This window comes from Parasteatoda tepidariorum, chromosome 5, assembly GCF_043381705.1.
Source record: "Parasteatoda tepidariorum isolate YZ-2023 chromosome 5, CAS_Ptep_4.0, whole genome shotgun sequence".
In the NCBI taxonomy this organism is placed as follows: Eukaryota; Metazoa; Arthropoda; class Arachnida; order Araneae; family Theridiidae; genus Parasteatoda; species Parasteatoda tepidariorum.
In genome coordinates this window covers 519,757-540,463 of record NC_092208.1, presented here as the reverse complement: position 1 = coordinate 540,463, position 20,707 = coordinate 519,757, and the positions used below count along the sequence as shown (strand labels likewise).

The window sequence follows — 20,707 nt, the reverse complement described above, 5'->3', positions numbered from 1 at the left end:
ATAATACATTTTTAACGTCTTCTATTTTTTAAAGCATTGAATATTTTTGGTGCATCATCATAGAAGATTTTGCCTTTACAAGGCATTTGTCCACCTTACATTACATTACATCTACATTAGCACATAAAAAATTTGAACGTCTTACATGAAGAAACCTTACCGCCGGTAAACACGTGGTTGCAGAGAAATGTGTTCTGAAAGGGGTTCTGTGGTTGTGTTCTGTTGTTCGAAAAGGTTCTGAACAATACTGGTAATTCGGGAAGTTAGATAACGGGGCAGATGTTGAAAATAATGAAAGATCCGGGAAGAAAAGTGAAACGGATTTTATTCTAAAGGGTGTAATTCGAAGCCTTTTCCAAAATGCGAGAAATTCACGAATTTTGAAATTGATTTATAGAATGCGCGAATTTCTCGCGGTGATAATTTTTTAATGCGAGAAAAGAAAAAAATATGCGAGATTCTCGCGCTCTAGTGAAAACACTGCATAACAAAGGTTTGTGTAAGTGTTAAAATAACAAAAGTTTGTGTAAAAAAGTGTTTACAAAAAAAAACTATTTTTAGATTTATTGAACGTGTAATAATTATTTGTTTTAATATTATAGGCGATGTTCTCGCATTTTGTTGGGGATCGAAAGCACAAATTAGTTCCTTCTTCGCATTTTGTAAATAATCATCACGAGAAAAAAAAAAATTTAAAATTGTGAAATCCGTAGTAGTAACTGCCGAAAACAGATAGGCGAAATCCCGCGAGTCGGACTTCTGAAATGTGTGTTTCGTTTCGAGATAAGGTTGTTATAAATAATATCGTATAAAGATATTGATAATAAAAACTACGAGAAATCAATGGCAGTAACTTTCGATAGAATTATCGCCTTGAAAAGTAACGAAGCGAATGCACAATTCGAATTCTTCATATTGTTTGAAATATATCGGTATATTTAAAATCCACGTGGAAATAAATTACGAAAATACGATCGATTTCTGATACAATCGGCAGAAATTGAACGCGCCAGAAAGTGTTATCTAAATGCATGGTTCAAATATGTGTACATTTCTGTAGAAAAGAAATTTTTTTTTTAAACTTTTCAAAAGAAGATAGAATCAACATAAATCGAACTCATCTAATAGCAGGGTGCTTAATGTTTTTAAAAATTGCTTAAATGTGTTTATTTTTGTTTTTTAAAAGCCCTTAAAGCAGGCATGAAAGTTTTCAGCTTTTACTCTGAATTCAGCTTTTTTCAAAGATAAGCTCCATACATTTTTAATTTCATAATGTTTGATTGCGTTTATGTAGAATTCAGCTTTTTTTTTGCTAACTGGTACTTTCATCCCTGTTAAAGGTGCTTTTTTCATTGGGTGTTTTTAAAAAGTGATTTTCCATTTTCCAAGAAGGAGATTTTTCCTTTACCATGTTGATTTTCGCTACAAATTATGCAGAAAGGCACTGTTCACATTGTTCTATTCAACGTTTTTATAATTAATTCAACTCCAAACTATTTTGGCGCATTTTCAGTCCGTAGCGTATTTTGACAATTGTCAAAACACTGCCAAAAGATTTTTTTTTTAACCTGTTGGTTAAAAACAGATAAAAACCTTCAATTGTCAGAAACTTTCCAACCCTGCCTAATTATGATATTTTAAGTGCTTAAAAATATTATTTGAGTGCTTTGAAAAGTACTTAAACTGTGCTTATTTTTTTGTTGAATAATTTGGCTACAAGCCTTGTAATAGTGATAACCCAAATGGGTAAATCACATGACAAATCTATTAACTATATCAAAATTAATTTGAAAGAGGGAAGCGGCAAAAGAAATTATTTTTTTCGCAAGACAAGTGTTATTATTTTAAAAACTAGGTTTGAAAAATGATGATTGCTTAAACTGAATGTTTTTCATAAAGAAATTTTTAACTGTAAAACTATTAACTAAAATTTTGTTTGCGCGGAGAAGCTCTTCTACTTAAACATAATTATCAAGTTTAGTGCAAATCATTCAGCTAGTATTCAAAAGTCATGAAAAATATTAGACATTCTATAAATTTTTTTTGTATAACTTATATTAATTTAATATTGATATCAATAAATTAGAAAGGGATGCTGGACCGTACTATTAAAACATTTTGTGCTCTGTTATTTGTGTAAAATAGTGTGCAGTTGTTGTTTTTCTATATAAGTTGCTGCTCACTTAAGAGCAATGTGATATATATATATATATTTTAAAGAAATGTTATTTTGATGAATCAGAGTGCGTAGTGTTTTTAAAAGATGCTTATTTTCGTTTTTTTAAAGCTCGTAAAAGTGCTTTTTCCATTGGGTGTTTTTGAAAAGTGTTTAATTTTTCCCTTTTTCAAAATGAGATTTTTCTTTATGTTGATTTTCGCTATGAATTATGCAAAAAGGCACAGTTCATGATTTTTGACATTTGTCAAAAACATTGCCAAAAGATTTTTTATTTTTTACATGAAGGTTAAAACAAGATAAAGCCGTTAATTCTCAAAGACTTTCCAACCCTGCCTAATTAAAATATTTTTTGAGTGCTTGAAAAGTGCTTAAAAGGTGCTTATTTTTGTTAAATAATTTGGCTACACACCCTGTGAATTAAATGGCTATTTTTATTTACTATTTTTCAGAAATTTAGTAAATATAACTAATTAACTGTATTTTTGTGATGAGTGTATAATATATTTACTGTGGCTGGATCACATTTGACAATTATGTATTTATTTATTTTTATAAAATATTTTTCCTTGTTGGGCTACTAATTTCATGTTACTATACAACCTGTGCTTTATAATACAGTAGAGCGCCGATTATCCGAACGTCCAATTATCCGAACTGTTTCCGAATTTTTTTTTTTTAAAGTTTAGAATACTTTTTAACTTATCAACAATTTTTCTGAATTTCTGAAAAAGTGGATCATTTGGATGAAAAGATGCCAGGTTATGCAGCAGAAGAAATAAAATACTGGTGTCGAGACACTGAAAACATCCCAGTATTTCAAATGATTATGAAATAGTTGCTAAAATTTTGAATGAAATTTGGAACTCCGCAGACGAAGAGGAAGACGTAGGTGATCAAGTTCAAGATAACGGATCTTCTCATATAGAAGCATGCAATTCATTAGATATTGTAATTAATTGGCTAGAACGTCAAAATGATGTTGATCCAGTTGAGTTGATTTATTTAAAAAGACAGGGGTGATTGTGCTCCGGAAAAAATCCGAATTTCCGGAATTTTCGCTAACAGTGATCTGGAAGTTTCCGGAGATCGAAGGTCCAGACGTTTCAAAATATCATTTATCACAGAAGTTTCCGGAAATCAAATTTTCAAAGGTGGAACTTAAAAACACAGTTTATTTTATTTGTTTGTAAGGGAGAGCCAGAGAGATACTTTATAAGCTTATATTCATGATTAATATTCATTTTTTATCAGTAAATAGTTGTTATAATCATAAACTCAAGAAAGAAAGACATATTTGTACATTTTAATTACTTCTCCAGGTCATCATAGCTATGTGTAAATGGTATAGGTATGTGTAAAATTTTAAATATATTTTAAGTAAACTAAGAAATATAGGAAAAAAACCTTGTTTAAATTTTTTTCAATTTAAACTGTTTTTTGTTTTTTTTAACTCAAGAAATTTTCCGGAATTTTGACTTGGGCTCACAATCACCCCTGAAAAGAATAAGGTATATGGCTGCTCAAAAAGAGCATCTTCTTTGAAACAAAAGTCTTTGCTGAATTTCTTTTGTAATGGAAAATAAAGAAAAATATGGTTAAATCAGTAATTGACGAAAAAAAAATTTTGAAAGTTCAAATATGATTAAAAAATATTTGAAATTTTTTTTTAAAGAGCTATTTTAGATAGTACTGCCAGTCCTAAACCTGGAAAAAGTGTGAAGGCAAGTTAGTGCATAAATAATGATAATTTAAACTAGATTTTAAACAACCTTCTAACTATCCGAACGACGTTCTTTCCCTAGCAGTTCGGATAATCAGCACTCTACAGTACTTCTTTTTTTTTAACTATTAGCTTGTCGTAAGAAAGTGGCATTACTTTAATGCTTGGGGCACAAAGAAGAAATATCTCTAACCTCGCTAGTTTTTCTCTTTTTTTTATTATTATTATTATAACAGTTAATGAATGTTTTATTTTATGTGTGAAGATAATTCTGTTGCAATTCTTGGTGCTCTAAATTTAATTTCAAATTTATTTTTATTTATTAGCTTTTTTAATAAAAAGTTTTATGATATTTATGCTGTAAGGGAGAAAATATTAACAGGAGTCTTTCTTTTTTTGCAGCATCTCAACCCACAGGATAGGAAGCAATTTTTACCTCTGTTTGAAGAATTCACAAAAGTTGATAACGATAGAAATTGGAGGTTTCGATTTGCTGTCGCCGAGTAAGAGCTGTATTTTATCTATTGAACATGTTAATCATGCATGTTATTCATAAAATTGTAGTTATTTATTTGTTATTTTTAGTTTGAAAAAGTAACTAAAAAATTTTCAAAATTTTTCTTTGTTGACCTGAGTAGGAATTTACTTTGCTTTTCTAAATTTTTGTAAATGACTTCCTCTTACTGTTCAAATATTGGTGAAGCATTTTTTTGTTTTTCTCCTTCTAACAAAAAGCAGTTAAAAACTAAATACTTATTAAAGCAATAGAAATCAAGATTAGTAAGTTTTTAATCATATGTAAAATTGAAAAGTTAAAATATAATAATTCTGTAGAAACTATTATGCATATGTCTCAGCAATTAATTAAAAATACTAAATTTATCTAATATTTTCTGATATTAAACAAGAAGAAATCTGTTACATATATGTGTGTGTGTGCTCGTGATTTAAATCAGAAGAACAAATGACCAAAGTTTATCTGTTCAAGGGGAAATAACAAATATGAATATAGCTATTTTCTGCAAACACTTTTTGATACTGTGGAAACTGGGAGATAACATGATGCTAATGTCCTATCTTTCTCGATCATTTTACTAAGTGAAAATGCATTGGTTTTATATATTATGCTCACAGAGTTGAAGTAAATTGCTCCAATATAAAATTTCTCTCTCTCTCTCTCTTTCAAAAATATCTAAGGTGGAGAAAAAAAATGGAAAAATTCATTGAGCAAAAGCTAATTTGTTTTAACTAAAACTACAATTCTAAAATTGTTGTTAAAATGCCAGAAAAGTGTGTTTTTATGAACTGGTAAGGAATTACTAAAGAAAAAAGAATAAGAGCTAAGGAAGGGGGAATCCACAATTTTTAAATTACCCTCTTAAAATAATCTAAACTCAAGAAAAATTAATAGCCAGAAAAAATAATAATAATTAAAGGCAAGACTATGTCCGAGCATCAATTTTTTTCGAAAAAAGTAACTAAAAAAAGGTTTTTGCATGGTTCCAAAATTGAGTCTTTACGGCATTGTGAGAGAATATACCACGCAAAATTCCAATGAATGGAATTAAAATAATTTGAGGTTTGACTTTCGTAATACGAAATTTGGTCTTTGCTGAACAAATTTCTCTCGAGCAACACTGAGCAGTAGATTTTCAAAGCGGTGTCACCTTAGTGCATCATTCAAATGATGCAATACTTTTCCTTTCTCCCATTTCAGGCAGACCAAATCCTTAGGTTGAATGATGTTTAAAAGCAAGACAAACCATTCCAACCAGAAGACCGATAGAAACCAGAGATAAACTTTCAAGATAGAATTATTAATTGGAATTCTTGTGTGATATTAATCTCTTCAGGCTCTGGGAAGCAACGGCAGAGATTTCGAATAAAATATGTGAACGTAAAGTTTGGGATTGTATAGCCGAGCAACATTAAAGTCTCGATCAGTTGTGCCTCGATTCTCCGACAGGAAAAAAGAAATCAATCTTTTGATGTACAGTAGATATTAAAAAGGAAACCTTAACAATGCAATCAACCCATAAACTTTTAAGCTAACTTAAAAGTTGAAAAGGGCATGAAAGTGTTCATTCATTTTAAGTATGATGCACTAACAGAAAATATTAAACAGATTCATCCTTTTTTTAAATTTTTTTACCAACAAGCAACTTTTCCGCATTGAAGCGTTGCAACATATTATTTAATTTTGCCCCCTGATATAAATATGCCTAAGATAACCAAATTCCACTTCGAACTTTTTATGTATTCATCTGACCATAGTTAATCATTCAATTTAATCAAACAAGATCTCTTAACTCATAGTGAATTGTAACTACCTTTCATATTTTTGTATTGAATAAGAAAGTGCTATTTTTCTAATCACTATTTTTAAGCAAAAATGGCCATTTATGTTTTTTTTTTTTTAAATGACTGCACCTCTGCAATTTCATGTTAACTTCGTCTTGAAAAATATCTTTTGTACTTATTTTTCCCTTTTCTTGTAGGCAACTGCGGAAGACGTCGGATTTATACGATGCTTTGGAGATTAAAAACTATTTTTTACCTGTTGCCTCTACATTATTACATGATAAAGTTTCAACAGTTAGACTGGCAGCTGTTAAATTGGTAAATAATATTATACAATGTATTTGCAAAATAAATATTTATCTTTCTTAATTAACTTCTTGGGTATTATATATTTGTGTTTCTTTGAAGGAAAAAAATTGTATAAAGTGAAATTTTCAAAATTTCTACCCATCTTTTTTTTCTTCCTAAGATGTGTATTTTCAAAATTTATTTTTTAAGTGTCTCTTCAGAATTTATGTTCCAGATCAATAAATTTTACCACAAAAGTAAAATAATTGTCAATTGTTATCATTTAAACTAAAGCTTCCAAACAATTGAAGATAAATTAAATTTATAATTTAGCCTTAATTATTATACAATTCAGCTAAATTAAATATAAATTGAAATCATTATGTATAAATCAAAATGCATTTAATTTATTTTGAACGTGCTTTTAATTAGGATGGAAAAGTAAAATATTAATTTATTTGAAATTAATTTTTCTTATAATCAATATCATGAAAAAAATTTAACATTTGATATAATATAAGTTTTGCGTTTTATGAATATCTAGACTGGTGGTGATTTCAACTCTTGTGAATATCAATTTACTTCATTTATGAAAAACTCAGTTTTTAAGAAATAAAATTATTTATGTAGCCTAAAAAAGTTTTTTTTTTTTTAAGCAAGTTGTTAGATATCGTTTATAAATTAAGCTAATACATAATTATAAACAGGGGTCTGTCCAGGCTGAATTTACTTCTGTTTAGCTGTACCTTCACAAATTCAACTTNTCATTTATGAAAAACTCAGTTTTTAAGAAATAAAATTATTTATGTAGCCTAAAAAAGTTTTTTTTTTTTTAAGCAAGTTGTTAGATATAGTTTATAAATTAAGCTAATGCATAATTATAAAACATGAGAACTGCTTTTTTATGATAACATTAAAATTGAATTCAGGGGTCTGTCCAGGCCAAATTTATTGCCGTATAGCGGTAGTTTCACAACATGCCTTTTCTTTTAAAAAAAATTTTATCCCATAAGAAGCGATAAAACCATATTTTTGTATTGATTTTTTAATATAATTTTTAATTTTCACAAATTATGTCTAACTTTTCACAAAATAGGTACTTCTCATATTATGTTACATTTTTTGAAGGTTGTATGTAACTTAATCTTTAAGATTTTTACTTATCTACTTATATTTACTTATCTATTAAGCTTTTTATAAAACAGTTTCCTGTCAAAATTTGCAATTAAGTGAATGAATACGAAAATGTAATTAGGAATTAACTTGACACAACATTGCTGAGCTATCTGTTTGTAATTGTAGACTAAGTTGAGATAAGTAACTCTGGAACTAAGTCTGTGTTGATGAAATAAGAAAATTGTGCTGTCTTTTAATTGAATTTAAAACTTTAATGTAACAATCTGTTAAGAAATAAAAATCTAGCAATCTGAAATTTCTCTCAAAAATGGTTACATTGCAGCGAAACAACTGATAAATAATTACCAATCATTTAACTTTCATGTTATGAGCAAATCCTGCAGACTCAGGAATATAAATTTTAATATAATTCTGGAAAAAGCACAGCTTTTTTTAACATCCTGCTTTTTCTTTAACTTTAGGAAAAAGAATCTGCTATGTTAATTCCCGTGGCAGAATCACGGCGGCATTGTCACAGAACATTACAGAGTTCTTGCAGAAAGAATTTTTTTTTTTTTTTGTAANAAAGGTAAAAAAAAAAAAAAAATCTTTTCCTACAGAAGTTTACACGTAACATTTGAATCATGCATTTAGATAATCAGTTTTTGACGCACTTAATTAAGCCGATAGTATCGTCAGGGTACGTACAGACTCCTTATACTGCTTAGAAACTCTCCTTTGGAATAAAAATGTCTCCAAGGAGTACTTGGAACTACTTAGATATCTAAATTAGTCCTTAGAAACTCCTTAGATTATTGTGTTGCATAGATGAACTTACTAAGTACGCTGATGAATTTGCTGTCCAAACAGGGAAACTGAATGATATGGCTTAGCTATCAAAATCTAATAGTTTGAGAAAAACTTAAAAAGAAAAAAACTGAATTGCAAGAGTTAGAAGGAAAAAAACAACAGCAAATAATTTTACATGTAACAAGCAAACTCAATAATTTACTGTGATTTTTTTTGTATAAAATGCCTTAGATTTTCTTATGTATTCAAATTTAAAAATATAAGATTGGTAGGTTTTTATGTTAATCTTTAACATCTGTACTTTAACAAGATTTATTAAAATATTTGAAATTGGAAAATGTATTTATGTGTAAAATTGACAACTTAGTCAACCTTCATCAAAAAAAATAAATAAAGTCAAAATTTTTTTCAAAAGGACTGGAAAAAAATATGCTAACTATACATTTTTGCGAGTTCTTTATAATAACTGCTTTTTAATTTTAAAAAAAAAAAAACTCATCTTTTACACAAAGTTTTTTAATTTTTGATAAGTCCTTAAAATTTAAAACTCCTTGGATTTCCTCTTCTGATCTCTGTATGAACCCTGTGTATCGTAAATCGATGTAATTTTATGATTGTATTTTGAGCAGATATTGATTTTCACATGGTTTTTAAATTTCTCGATATATTTCAAACAATATGGAAAATTCAAATCTTGCATTTGAGTATTTATTTTTAAGGCAATGATTCTATTGAATTTTTGGCAGTTTTTGCTATTGATTTCTAATTATTGATTGTTAATTTATATATTGATTATTAATTTCAATCTCTGAACAGTTGATCTTAAATCTGATATTTTTATGCGATATTACAATTATTTATTATACATACTCCTTTTTGTAGAGTCCAATTCGCACGATTTCATTGTCAATATATTTTTATTTATTTTTTTTTTTTCGATATCGGATTTCATGATTTTTAATTCTATTTTATTGTGATGATTATTTACAAAATGTGAAGGAAATAATTTGTGCGTTACCCCCCCCCCTGCCCTCANTTCCCCCCCTCAACAAAATGCGAAAATATCACCCATAATATTAGAAAAAAAATTCTTGCATGTTCAATTGAAAAAAATATTTTTGTTGCAAACATAGCGCTTTTGTTAATTACTTATTAAATTAATAATTATTAATAGTTAATTGGTAATTATTAATTTAGTAACATATATGCTTGTTATTATTAAAAGTATGGTGCGGAAAGATTTTTAGTGCTAGACAGTTTTGTCGCAGATACTTCGAGAAAATTCTGCCACGGGGATGTTAATTGTCTCTTATTTCTTAATGTTTCTACATTCTTTTATTATTTTGCTTTATTATTATTTTTAACATGAAATTTATATAAAACTTAACTGTCTGTTATACTGTCAATGTATACATATAGTAAAAAAAAAAAAAACTTAAAGTTTGTAAATACAGTTGGACTTCTATTTAACGAACTTCCATTTTCCGAATTTCTCTATTTTGCGAATTTTTTCGAGGAACCAAGAACATTTTGAAAATTTATGCGTGAAATAACTTTCAAATAGCGAAGTGAATTTTCTATTTAACGAACTTTTCTTTGAGGTCCGCTTTCCCCTAGTTAACGCATTTTATGAGGGAAATCTGCTCTGTCTTTCGCAGCGAGCTGATCGCTATTGATGCTGGATTGGGCGCTGTGCTTACTTTTCCTGGATCAAATGACATCTGGATTTTGAGCGATAGTAGGAGTGTAATCCAGCACCTTTCGAATTGGCATGGGGTGGGTGACAGTGATGGAGTTTCAATTTTAAACAAGCTGAAGACCCTTTCTTTCTCCCATAATATACACTTGCAATGGATCCCATCTCATGTCGATGTTGAGGGTAATGAGATTGCAGACTCCTTGGCTAAGAGCGGAACTGATCTGCCCCTGCATTCTTCGGCATCTCTGACTTTCTCGGAGCTCCACTCCCGTTTTAACAGGCTTCGTGATCCTGTGGCCCCTCCTGTTCATCATTGGTATCAGTGCAACCGCCCAGGTGGCAGCCTGACCCTTCAGTGCAGTAGGCGGGATCAGACGGTTATATCAAGATTTCGAAGTGGTCACCTAAGAACTATGTTGTTCAGTAATGGTTCAAGAGTTTTCCCTGTTTGCACTAAGTGTAACGACCAACAAGCTACTCCTGAACATATACTTCAATGCCTAAATATCTCTAAAGTGGACCTCTTTTCAGATCCACTTTTTGTTACAGACTTACTCAGAGTCTCTGGAGTCATGGACTTGGTTTAGCTCCGCTAACCGTGTGGGCCAGCAACAACAACAACNATATATTTATATAGTTTTTTTTTGTAAACAGCGCTCTTGTTATTTTAAATTAATAGCATATATTCAGGGTGCGTACAGACTCCTTATACTCCTTGGAAATAAAAAAAGTCTCCAAGGAGTACTTGGAACTACTTAGATTTCTAAATTAGTCCTTAGAAACTCCTTAGATTATTGTGTTGCATAGATGAACTTACTAAGTACGCTGATGAATTTGCTGTCCAAGCAGGGAAACTAAATGATAGGACTTAACTGTCAAAATGTAATAGTTAAAGAAAAACTTTAAAAGACAAATTGAATTTCAAGAGTTAGAAGAAAAAAATAACAGCAAATAATTTTAATTTTACACGTTACAAGCAAATTTAATTAATAATTTAATGTGATTTTTTTTTGTATAAATTGCCTTAGATTTTCTTATGTATTTAAATTTAAAAATATAAGATTGGTAGATTTTTATGTTAATCTTTAACATCTGTTCTTAACAAGATTTATTAAAATATTTAAAACTGGAAAATGTATTTATGTGTAAAAGTGATAGCTTTATTTTTCTTGATCAAGTTTGACAAAGTCATTAATTTATTTCAAAAGGGCTAGGAAAAGAATAAGCAAACTATACATTTTTGCGAGTTCCTCATAATAACTGCTTTTTAATTTTTAAAAAAAAAAAAACGGTCTAGTTATCTTTTACGCCAAATTTTTTAATTTTTGATAAATCCTTAAAATTTTGGACTCTTTGTTTACTCCTTGGATTTCTTCTTCTGATCTCTGTATGAACCCTGTATATTTTTTATGATTATTATAAGTATCTTGCAGAACGATATTAGTGCTAGAGGTTTTGTTGCAGATAGCGGGGAAAAATCCTGCCACTTTTTCTAACCAAAAGAAGACTCTTTATCTTAAGATTAAAGTTTTTTGTCAGTTTTCAAACTTCAGTGAGCTCCACATAATTGAAATGAAAATATATTGTGTTTGCAGTTACATCTCACTCTGTCAGGAGATTGTTGTGGAGGAATCCATGGACATTGCAGATTTCATTGATAAAGTTGCACCTAAACTCTTCTCTTTGGGTTATGATAAAGTGCCAAATGTCAGACTGTCTCTTGCAAGGTGCATTACATCTACGTTGCTCACAAACGGTATGTCATTCATTTTTTACTTATCTAATTGAATGCTATACTATATAACAGCAGCCTTTTTCTCACAGCGGACCTGTCAACGTTTGGTCATTTTACCACAGCCCGCTGAGGGGGGGGGGGGCGTTGATTGTTTATATTCTAGATCAGGGATGGCGAACCAATGGCACATGTGCTATTGCACTATGAACTGTTATTACACAAATGTCACACACTATGAAGCATATGTAACAATTAAATTAAAATTCACAAAAAGCTAACAAAATAATAAACAATTATTGATAAAAAAAATTAACAATTAATGCTAAAAGAACAATTAATAACCATTAAAAACAAGCTAACAATAAATAACTAGCAAAAAAAATCAACAGTCCTGCTTAAACTAATATCTTACAACCTAATATAAGTTATTTGTCATTTAATCTGCAATAACAGAAGTCCCACTGATGCTACATTAAGTTGAATTACGCTTATAACTGAGACATTGCAAAATGTATTTTCTTTTCAATGTATATAAAGAGTTTTGAGTTGATACTATTTAGTGTTATTATTTTCCCAATAATCATGAAGTCAAAATTATTTGACAGCACGTCTGTGACTTCATTAAACTATTTTTTAGGAAAAATGGCACGTTGGTGTATAAAGGGTTCGCCACCCCTGGTATACAGGGTTGCCACTCCACAGGAAAAACCTGGAAAATACAGGGAATTTATTTTTGTTTTTAATAAATGGTTGCCACTTAGCGCGATCTAAAGGATATTTAAGAAAGATATTTCAGCTATACTAAACTATTTCATTTACTATCCATTAAAGTATATTCAGCTGTTCTTTTTTTTCATCTTTTGTTTTTCCATCCATTAAAACTAGTGTAGTTAGCTCATACAACAGCGCAGTAAATCTTTCCTCTTAATATATTGTGTATAAAGCATGCAAGGAAAACACAGAGAAACAAAATTTCCAAATAGGAGTGGCAACCTCAACTGGAAATTAAATTTTTTTTGTGTCAGTAGATTGTTTTTTTTTTATTATTATTATTATTTTAATTATAAAAATTTCAAATTAAATAATGTGAACCCTCTTGGGAGCGACCACTCTCCGTTCTACCTTAAATTGGTCGCCTGGTGAAGTTTAGTCTCTCTTCGAGGTTACCTACATTGGGTTCAAAATTGTTATCGAAGGTACGTGACTTTTCTCAAATGATATTAACTGTAGTCGGTGTCATTTTCTTTATGCAGAAATGCCACTTTTGGCATCGTGAAAAGACAGATCGATGAATAAAATTTAGTTTCTTTAAAAATGATCCCAATATATAATTGTGTATAAAAACAAATTTAACCATTATGTATTTTAATTAAGTTTGTATTTAATTTTATCATAAAAATGAATAGCTTTTAAAGATTAAAAAAAGGTTTGTTTGTTTGAGATGCTTGTTTTTTCTTAAAATAACTTCTTTTTCTTTCCTAATTTAACTTTCAACTCCAAAAATAAATCATTGACAGCATCATCTTTAGTGCTCCTCTGATACAACATGACGTTGTATTGTTAAAAGAGAGCTCTCTAAATAAGAGCCTCACACAAATATTTTGAATATATTTTAATCTACTTATTTGTTTCGTTAAATGCTTTGTTTTGGTTTTTTTTTTCCTTATTTGACCTTTTTTGGTGCAAAAAATTGCCCTGTCACATGGAGAAATTTTATTCAACACTTAGTCTATAGAAAAAATTCCATTTCTCCTGAATGTGGTCGCCACATAGAGGAGGTCTTTACTGCAGATAATTATTTTTCTTTCCTTATTATTTTACATTCTAGACTGTCAGGGTTCATAGCGTTTTTAAAAAGTGCTTAAAGGTGCTAATTTTTGTTTTTAAAAGCCCTTAAGGATGCTCTTTTTATTAGATGTTTTTAAAATGTGCTTAAATATCTCTTCCAAATTGAGAATTTTTTCCTTTACCTTGTTGATTTTCGCTACGTATTATGCAAAAGTGTACTTTTAATATTTTTCTATTCAACGTTTTCACAAATCATTCAAACACAATATATTTCGACTTACCGTCGTTCTGTAGCGTATGAAAGTACTAATCATTTTACATGTCTAATAATTTGGCCAGGTACTGTATATAGCGCTTAAAAATATTTTTTGAGTGCTTTAAAGATGGTTATTTTTTCTTGAAAGATTTGGCTACACCATATGTTAAAGGTGCTTCTTTCTTTTTTTTTTGGTCGTATCGAATTTCTTAACTTTCTCTGCAATATTTATCAGAAACTAGCTATTTTATCATGATTATGTTAAGTTTTAGAAAATGTTTTTGAATTTTTTTACTTTATGTTTATAAATTAAGAGCTTAAAATGATAGAGAAAAAAAAATTTATTTTTGGCCAAATCCTAATTATGATTTTTTTTTTAATTTTCTCTTTGTTGGAAAGTGCTTAAAAATATTTTTTTTAGTGCAAAAAAAGTACTTAAAAGGTTATTTTTTGTTTAAAAAAAATCTGGCTGCGCACCATGAGTGGGATTCTTTTCTTTAATAAAACTTCATTTCAGTTATTTCTATTTTTCCAGGTAATTTCACAACAAGCCTTCTTTGTGCACCAGCTTTAGAGAACTTTCGTCAAGTTTTGGATTCACTCAATTCAGATGTTGATAGAGATGTGAGAGATGTTGCAAAAAATATTGATATTAGGATATTATTACACCAAGGAGATTAAAAAAGAAGCATTTTGTTTGAAGTCACTCGTGTAAAGCCAAAATATCTATTTTTAGAGAGCAAATCAAACAATAATTTAAAATTTTGTTTAAATAAAATAAGTTTATTTTTTGTTTTTGTTGCTTATACATTTCTTTTTTAATCCAGACATTTCCACATGTACTTAGATGTTAATCTCTATTTCAATTGTTATTCAAATGGTTGCTTATCTCTGACGTTAAATATCAAGATATGGCATGTGTTAGGTTTTGATTTTTGATGGCAGAAGCTCTTGAGTGGAAAAATTGTTGAAAAAAAATGTAATTACAGTTCGTAATTCGATGCTCCTCGTTTTCCTGTATGTATCATCTTACTTTAAATAGGTACAACCTGTAATGAGGGTTGCAAAAAACCCACCTACCCAGTAAAACCCGAGTGGGTTTTTCTAAGATTGATTTCTTTTTTATCCTCTGTTATATTAAAGAGCTATTCTATTGAAATATGTATGTAGTCTAGCCTAAAAAAAATTAACCAATTAGTGAAAAAATTGTGTTGGAGACTAGAGAGTCACCTTGCTGGCTGGATTTGACTGTATGGCCATTGATTATTCAGTGCCATAGATTTGCCTTCTATGCAAATAAAAAAATTTCGTCAAATATTTTTTTAAGATTAAAATATAAATAAAAAGTAATCCTGTATTAAAATAGGTTTCAAATGTGTGATGTATGTGAGTACATCTAACATTTTGTATCCTGATGTCAGAAAAAACTTATTGACAGACTTTGGCATCAGTTTATTTGTATTGATTATTAATTACCCATATGTTAAGTCAATTTATAAAATTAAACTTAATTATTAATGTTAAAATAAGGTACTTATCCCTGCCCTCTCTTTTGAAAAAAAAAACCCCATTAAAACATGAAAAGCCCACCTGGGTTGGGTTATTCTAGAAAAACCCGGGTTTTTTGCAACCCTGCCTGCAATAAGTTAAATGTACAACCTGCGGCCCGCGAGAGCTTCTAAACGCAATAAAAAAATGTTTCTTTTGATTTAGTTTTTGTTTTAACATTGTAAATTTTCTTTTAGTAAAATATTTTATTCTAATATATATTACACAATAAAATGCGTATATTTTTTGCACTCTTCATTCTATAAGCTTATCTTTGGTTAGAATTTTTATCCCCCACTTCTATGTATATATTTGGTAAATTAATTATTGTAAAAAATGGAAAAAGTTATTTTTTTTTAAAGCTTTAATTAAGAAGTAAAAATTACCAAATATTGTTATTATGAAATGTTAATTAAGTTTAAAGTACTTGTTGTGGTTAATATATTATGAGAAATGTGTATTACATCTGTTAAAATAATGTTTCAGAAATCTCAAATTAAAAGACGGACCATTTTATTTATATTAATCTAAAAATAATTTTTTGCCTGCTGTTGTTTTTGAAAATAGAAAAAGAAAATGAAAAAAATAAATGTTATCCCTTAAAGTATAAATTCCTATACATTGCTTAGAATTTTGTTTTGTTAAGAACTTCAGTAATTGTTATTTCATTGCAAATAAAAGTACAATTTTAGATTTTAATATTGAATGGTTTTATTTTTTCATTTTTAATTCATTGATAACAAATGATTTAAAGAAAAAAGAATGTTTGTTTTACTCATATTTAATTTTTTGAAACTGTGATACATAAGATATATATTTATACACATTTTAGCAAATATGAGTGGATAAAAAATCTTTATCGAAAGAATATTATTGTGTACATAGAAAAAGCTTGTTATTTGATTGTAAAAATAAATTGTATTATTCATTCAATGTTTCTGTCTTCATTTTTGAGTGATTCAATTAGCTTGAGAGAGCAGGGGTCTGTTTAGAAGAAATTTGGCTCCGTTAACAAAATATCTTTTCATCAGGGCTGATTGTGCTCCGTATTTCCGGAATTTTTGCTGACAGTGATCCCGAAGTTTCCGGAGATCGAAGATTCAGATGTTTCAATAAATCATTGATCAGAAAAGTTTTCGGAAATCAAACAGTTTATTTTATTTGTTTGTAAGGGGAGCTACTTTATAAGCTTATATTCAAGATTAATATTCATTTTTTATCAGTAAATAGTTATTATAATCATGAACTCAAGAAAGAAAGACATATTTGTAAATTTCAATTACTTCTCCAAGTCATCATAGGTATGTGTAAAATTTTAAATATATTTAAGAAATATTGAGAAAAAGAAAAAAAACCTTGTTTAAATTTTTTTCGATTTAAACTTTTTTTTTAACTCGAGAATTTTTCCGGAATTTTGACTTCGGCTCACAATCACCCCTGAATTTTCAAAGGTGGAACTTAAAAACACAGTTTATTTTATTTGTAAGGGAGAGGTATGTGTAAAATTTTAAGTATACTAAGAAATATTGAGAAAAAGGAAAAAAAAAACCTTGTTTAAATTTTTTTTTCTAAAACTCAAGAAATTTTCCGGAATTTTGACTTTGGCTCACAATTACCACTGATTATTGTTTTGTTAATCGAATGAACCCTTCCCAGAAAAGGGGGGGGAGAGAGAAACAAACTTAAATTTTGTCTTAGGCAGAAGCTTCTTCCTTTATTCGTCCGAAATGAATATTCTGCGTTTAGCAGTATAGGCTAAATACCAAATATTTGTATGTTGCATCTCTCATTTAGTAGCTGCAATGGCTGTTTATTTTTTAATTATAATTTTACAGTGTTGAGCATAATCTTGTATGTCTTTACACTTTATAAACTCCTTGAAAAAAAGTTTTATTGCCTTTCACAAAATGTCTGGACAGAGCCCTGGAGAGCTTTCCTCTTGCCCTGGACTGCGTTTGCAAAGTTCGGAGAAACTGCTGTGGAAATGTAGGGCTACTTTTAGAAGACAAACTCAAGCCCTTAGGCATAATTTTTTTGGGCTTTCTGCGACAAACCCCTCTAGCGCTAATATCTTTCTGCAAGATACTTTTAATAATAACTAATATACATGTTATTAATTAAATTTAAAGNATCATAAACTCAAGAAAGAAGGACATATTTGTAAATTTCAATTACTTCTCCAAGTCATCATAGGTATGTGTAAAATTTTAAGTAAACAAAGAAATATTGAGAAAAAAGAAAAAAAACCTTGTTTAAATTTTTTTCGATTTAAACTTTTTTTTTTTTTTTAACTCTAGAATTTTTCCGGAATTTTGACTTCGGCTCACTATCACCCCTGAATTTTCAAAGGTGGAACTTAAAAACACAGTTTATTTTATTTGTAAGGGAGAGCCAGAGAGATACTTTATAAGCTTATATTCATGATTAATATTCATTTTTTATCAGTAAATAGTTATAATCATAAACTCAAAAAAAGAAAGACTTATTTGTAAATTTTAAATACTTCTCCAGGTCATCATAGGTATGTGTAAAATTTTAAGTATACTAAGAAATATTGAGAAAAAGGAAAAAAAACAACCTTGTTTAAATTTTTTTTTTCTTTCTAAAACTCAAGAAATTTTTCGGAATTTTGACTTGGGCTCACAATTACCACTGATTATTGTTTTGTTAATCGAATGAACCCTTCCCAGAAAAGGGGGGGGGGAGAGAGAGAAACAAACTTAAATTTTGTCTTAGGCAGAAGCTTCTTCCTTTATTCGCCCGAAATGAATATTCTGCGTTTAGCAGTATAGGCTAAATACGAAATATTTGTATGTTGCATCTCTCATTTAGTAGCTGCAATGGCTGTTTATTTTATAATTATAATTTTACAGTGTTGAGCATAATCTTGTATGTCTTTACAATTTATAAACTCCTTGAAAAAAAGTTTTATTGCCTTTCACAAAATGTCTGGACAGAGCCCTGGAGAGCTTTCATCTTGCCCTGGACTGCGTTTGCAAAGTTCGGAAAAACTGCTATTGAAATGTAGGGCTACTTTTAGAAGACAAACTCAAGCCCTTAGGCATAATTTTTTTGGGCTTTCTGCGACAAACCCCTCTAGCGCTAATATCTTTCTGCAAGATACTTTTAATAATAACTAATATACATGTTATTAATTAAATTTAAAGTAACAGAAACGTTTTATTTACAAAGAAAAGCCTATTTGGGTATAATAAAATTGTATGTATTTTTTTAAAAAGGAAAATTGAATATTTTTTTTATTCTAATATCATAGGTGATATTCTCACATTTCGTAAGCGGAAAACACTAATTATTTCGCAAATCGTCATCACATAATAAAACAGGGTGCGTAGCGTTTGTAAAAAGTACTTAAAGGTGCTTTTTGGGGGATTTCATTTTTAAAGGTGCTTTTTTAAGCTGGCGTTTTTAAAAAGTGCTTTTTTTCACGAATAATTTTTTTTTCCCTCAGTGATATCTGGCGGATCCCCTGCATTTCACGAAAAATGGGGTGTTTGCTACGTAATCATTCACACGGACTTCATATCGTACCCACGTTATGACTTGCGCATGCGCGCCCACTCGAAACTGAAACCCGAGTGCTCCAGTTCGGATAGTCAGATCCTTATTAAATTTTTTTCTTTTTAATTTTATTCTTGTTTATTTTATTTTACTTTTAACACTTTTTTGATGTAGGGGGTAAGGGTACTTTTGTTCAGAGTCAAGTTGAATTCTCTCGGTGATGTGGTTTAAAAAGTGCTTATTTTTGATTCAAAGATTTGGCTATGCACCCTGTAAAATAATAATTAAAAATCAGTGAAGGAAAAGAAAACAAATTTTATTTTTCCCAAATGGGAATAACAAAATCGCGAGCATTTCTTCTCCTCTGATGAGTGATAAAGGTATCTCTTCAGTATAATTGTGGAGAAAAGAAATTTTTGCTCCAATATTCTTTATTTTTCATTCTTCTCAAATAAGAATCGAAAAAATTAAGATCATTTCTTTCCCCTCCGATGCATACTCGAAAAAAGCATCTCTTGAATATAATTTTGGAGAAGAAAAGTAAGCCAATATTTTTTACTTTCTAAAAGGAAATTCTTTCTGCAAGAACTCTGCTGGGTTCGGTGAGATTCTTGCAACTCTACTGCATTTTTCTAGATATTCTCAATTTCAAGGTTCATTTTACACCGTCTGATATCGAACCGAAGAACCTCTTCATCTTTTTAAAATGGCTAATATAATCAAGAAACTGGTTATTTTATCATGATCATGTAGACTATAAAAAAAATGTTGCATTTTGTTCATGCATATAGTGCTTAAAAGGTGCTTATTTCTTGTTGAAATATTTGTCTACGCACCCTGATTCTGAAGCAACTTTAGAATTGTTATCTGTACTATCTGAAATGTTTTTCAATGTTGAATAATAAAATTTATTTTCTTTTGATATTTTATAACGGTGAACTGGACGTTATATACTTCTTTACTATAAGATGAAATAATTTTAAATCTTGTATGATAGACATGGTGCGTAGCGTTTTTAAAGGTGCCTATTTTCGTTTTTTAAAAGACCTTAAAGATGCTTTTCTTTCATGGCGTGTTTTTAAACAGTACTTAATTTTCCCTTTGAGATTTTTTTTTTTGACCATGTCGATTTTCGCTGCGTACAAAAGCGTGGTTTTCATATTGTTCTGTTCAACGTTTTCACAAGTCGTTCAACCACAATCCATTTCGGCGTACCGTCGGTACGTAACGTATGATAACGCCCATCATGTTACATATTTGAGGAAATACTCGACAGAGACTGGATTCGGTGAGATTCTAGCAGTACGCGTCAAGTTTTAATGAAAAATGGAGGTACTGGGATCAAGTTTTAAGCAAAACTGAGTTAATCCGAGGAATCAGACGGTGATTGGAGGTACTGGGATCAAGTTTTATAGAAACTAAGTTACTCCGAGGATTCAAACGGTGGTGGGAGGTACTGGGATCAAGTTTTAATGAAAAATAGAGGTACTGGGATCAAGTTTTAAGCAAAACTGAGTTAATCCGAGGAATCAGACGGTGATTGGAGGTACTGGATTCAAGTTTTATAGAAACTAAGTTACTCCGAGGATTCAAACGGTGGTGGGAGGTACTGGGATCAAGTTTTAATGAAAAATGGAGGTACTGGGATCAAGTTTTAAGCAAAACTGAGTTAATCCGAGGAATCAGACGGTGATTGGAGGTACTGGGATCAAGTTTTATTGTACCGTTACCCTTCAAACTTTGGCAAG

At 29.7% G+C, this 20,707-nt stretch overlaps 1 protein-coding gene across 1 annotated transcript in view; it reads left to right on the top strand.

The window, feature by feature from the left end:
• Positions 1-16,373, top strand: part of LOC107445964 (serine/threonine-protein phosphatase 4 regulatory subunit 1) — a gene marked incomplete in the record, with an annotated part of 99,486 nt that extends 83,113 nt beyond the window's left edge. Inside the window, 5 exon segments of the mRNA XM_071180860.1 lie at positions 4,302-4,402; positions 6,398-6,518; positions 10,032-10,694; positions 11,653-11,869; positions 14,428-16,373. Of these exon segments, the coding sequence (XP_071036961.1) occupies positions 4,302-4,402; positions 6,398-6,518; positions 10,032-10,694; positions 11,653-11,869; positions 14,428-14,573 (1,248 nt within the window).
• Between the last annotated feature and the right edge of the window lie 4,334 nt (positions 16,374-20,707).